The 283-nt window shown below is 61.5% G+C and overlaps 1 protein-coding gene across 1 annotated transcript in view; it reads right to left on the bottom strand.

Moving 5' to 3' along the window:
- Positions 1 to 276, bottom strand: part of NKX2-6 (NK2 homeobox 6) — a gene marked incomplete at its 3' end in the record, with an annotated part of 1,873 nt that extends 1,597 nt beyond the window's left edge. Inside the window, exon 1 of the mRNA XM_010180726.1 lies at positions 171 to 276. Within this exon, the coding sequence (XP_010179028.1) occupies positions 171 to 276 (106 nt within the window). The remainder of the gene's footprint in view (positions 1 to 170) is intronic.
- Between the last annotated feature and the right edge of the window lie 7 nt (positions 277 to 283).

Below are 283 nucleotides of genomic sequence, written 5' to 3' on the forward strand. Positions count from 1 at the left end.
TATCCCGAAAATAATTCAGACTACCCCCAAAATTCCTAAAGGCTAGGGAAAGGGGAGAAAAGTGGAAAAAGGAGGAAACTGATCATAGGGACCATCGATTTCCACCCCGGGGGACAGAAAGCGGCTCCGGGCTCCCACCCATAGCCCCGCGGATCACTTACGCGGTGGCGGCGGCTCGTCCTCTCCATGGGGGCTGCGGGCGGCCCGGGGGCCACCGGCAGCTCCCGGCCCCTCCAGGCTGAGGATGTCCTTCACCGAGAAGGGGGTGGGCAGCATCTTCTAG

This window comes from Mesitornis unicolor, unplaced genomic scaffold (assembly GCF_000695765.1).
Source record: "Mesitornis unicolor isolate BGI_N332 unplaced genomic scaffold, ASM69576v1 scaffold42823, whole genome shotgun sequence".
Taxonomy (NCBI): domain Eukaryota; kingdom Metazoa; phylum Chordata; class Aves; order Mesitornithiformes; family Mesitornithidae; genus Mesitornis; species Mesitornis unicolor.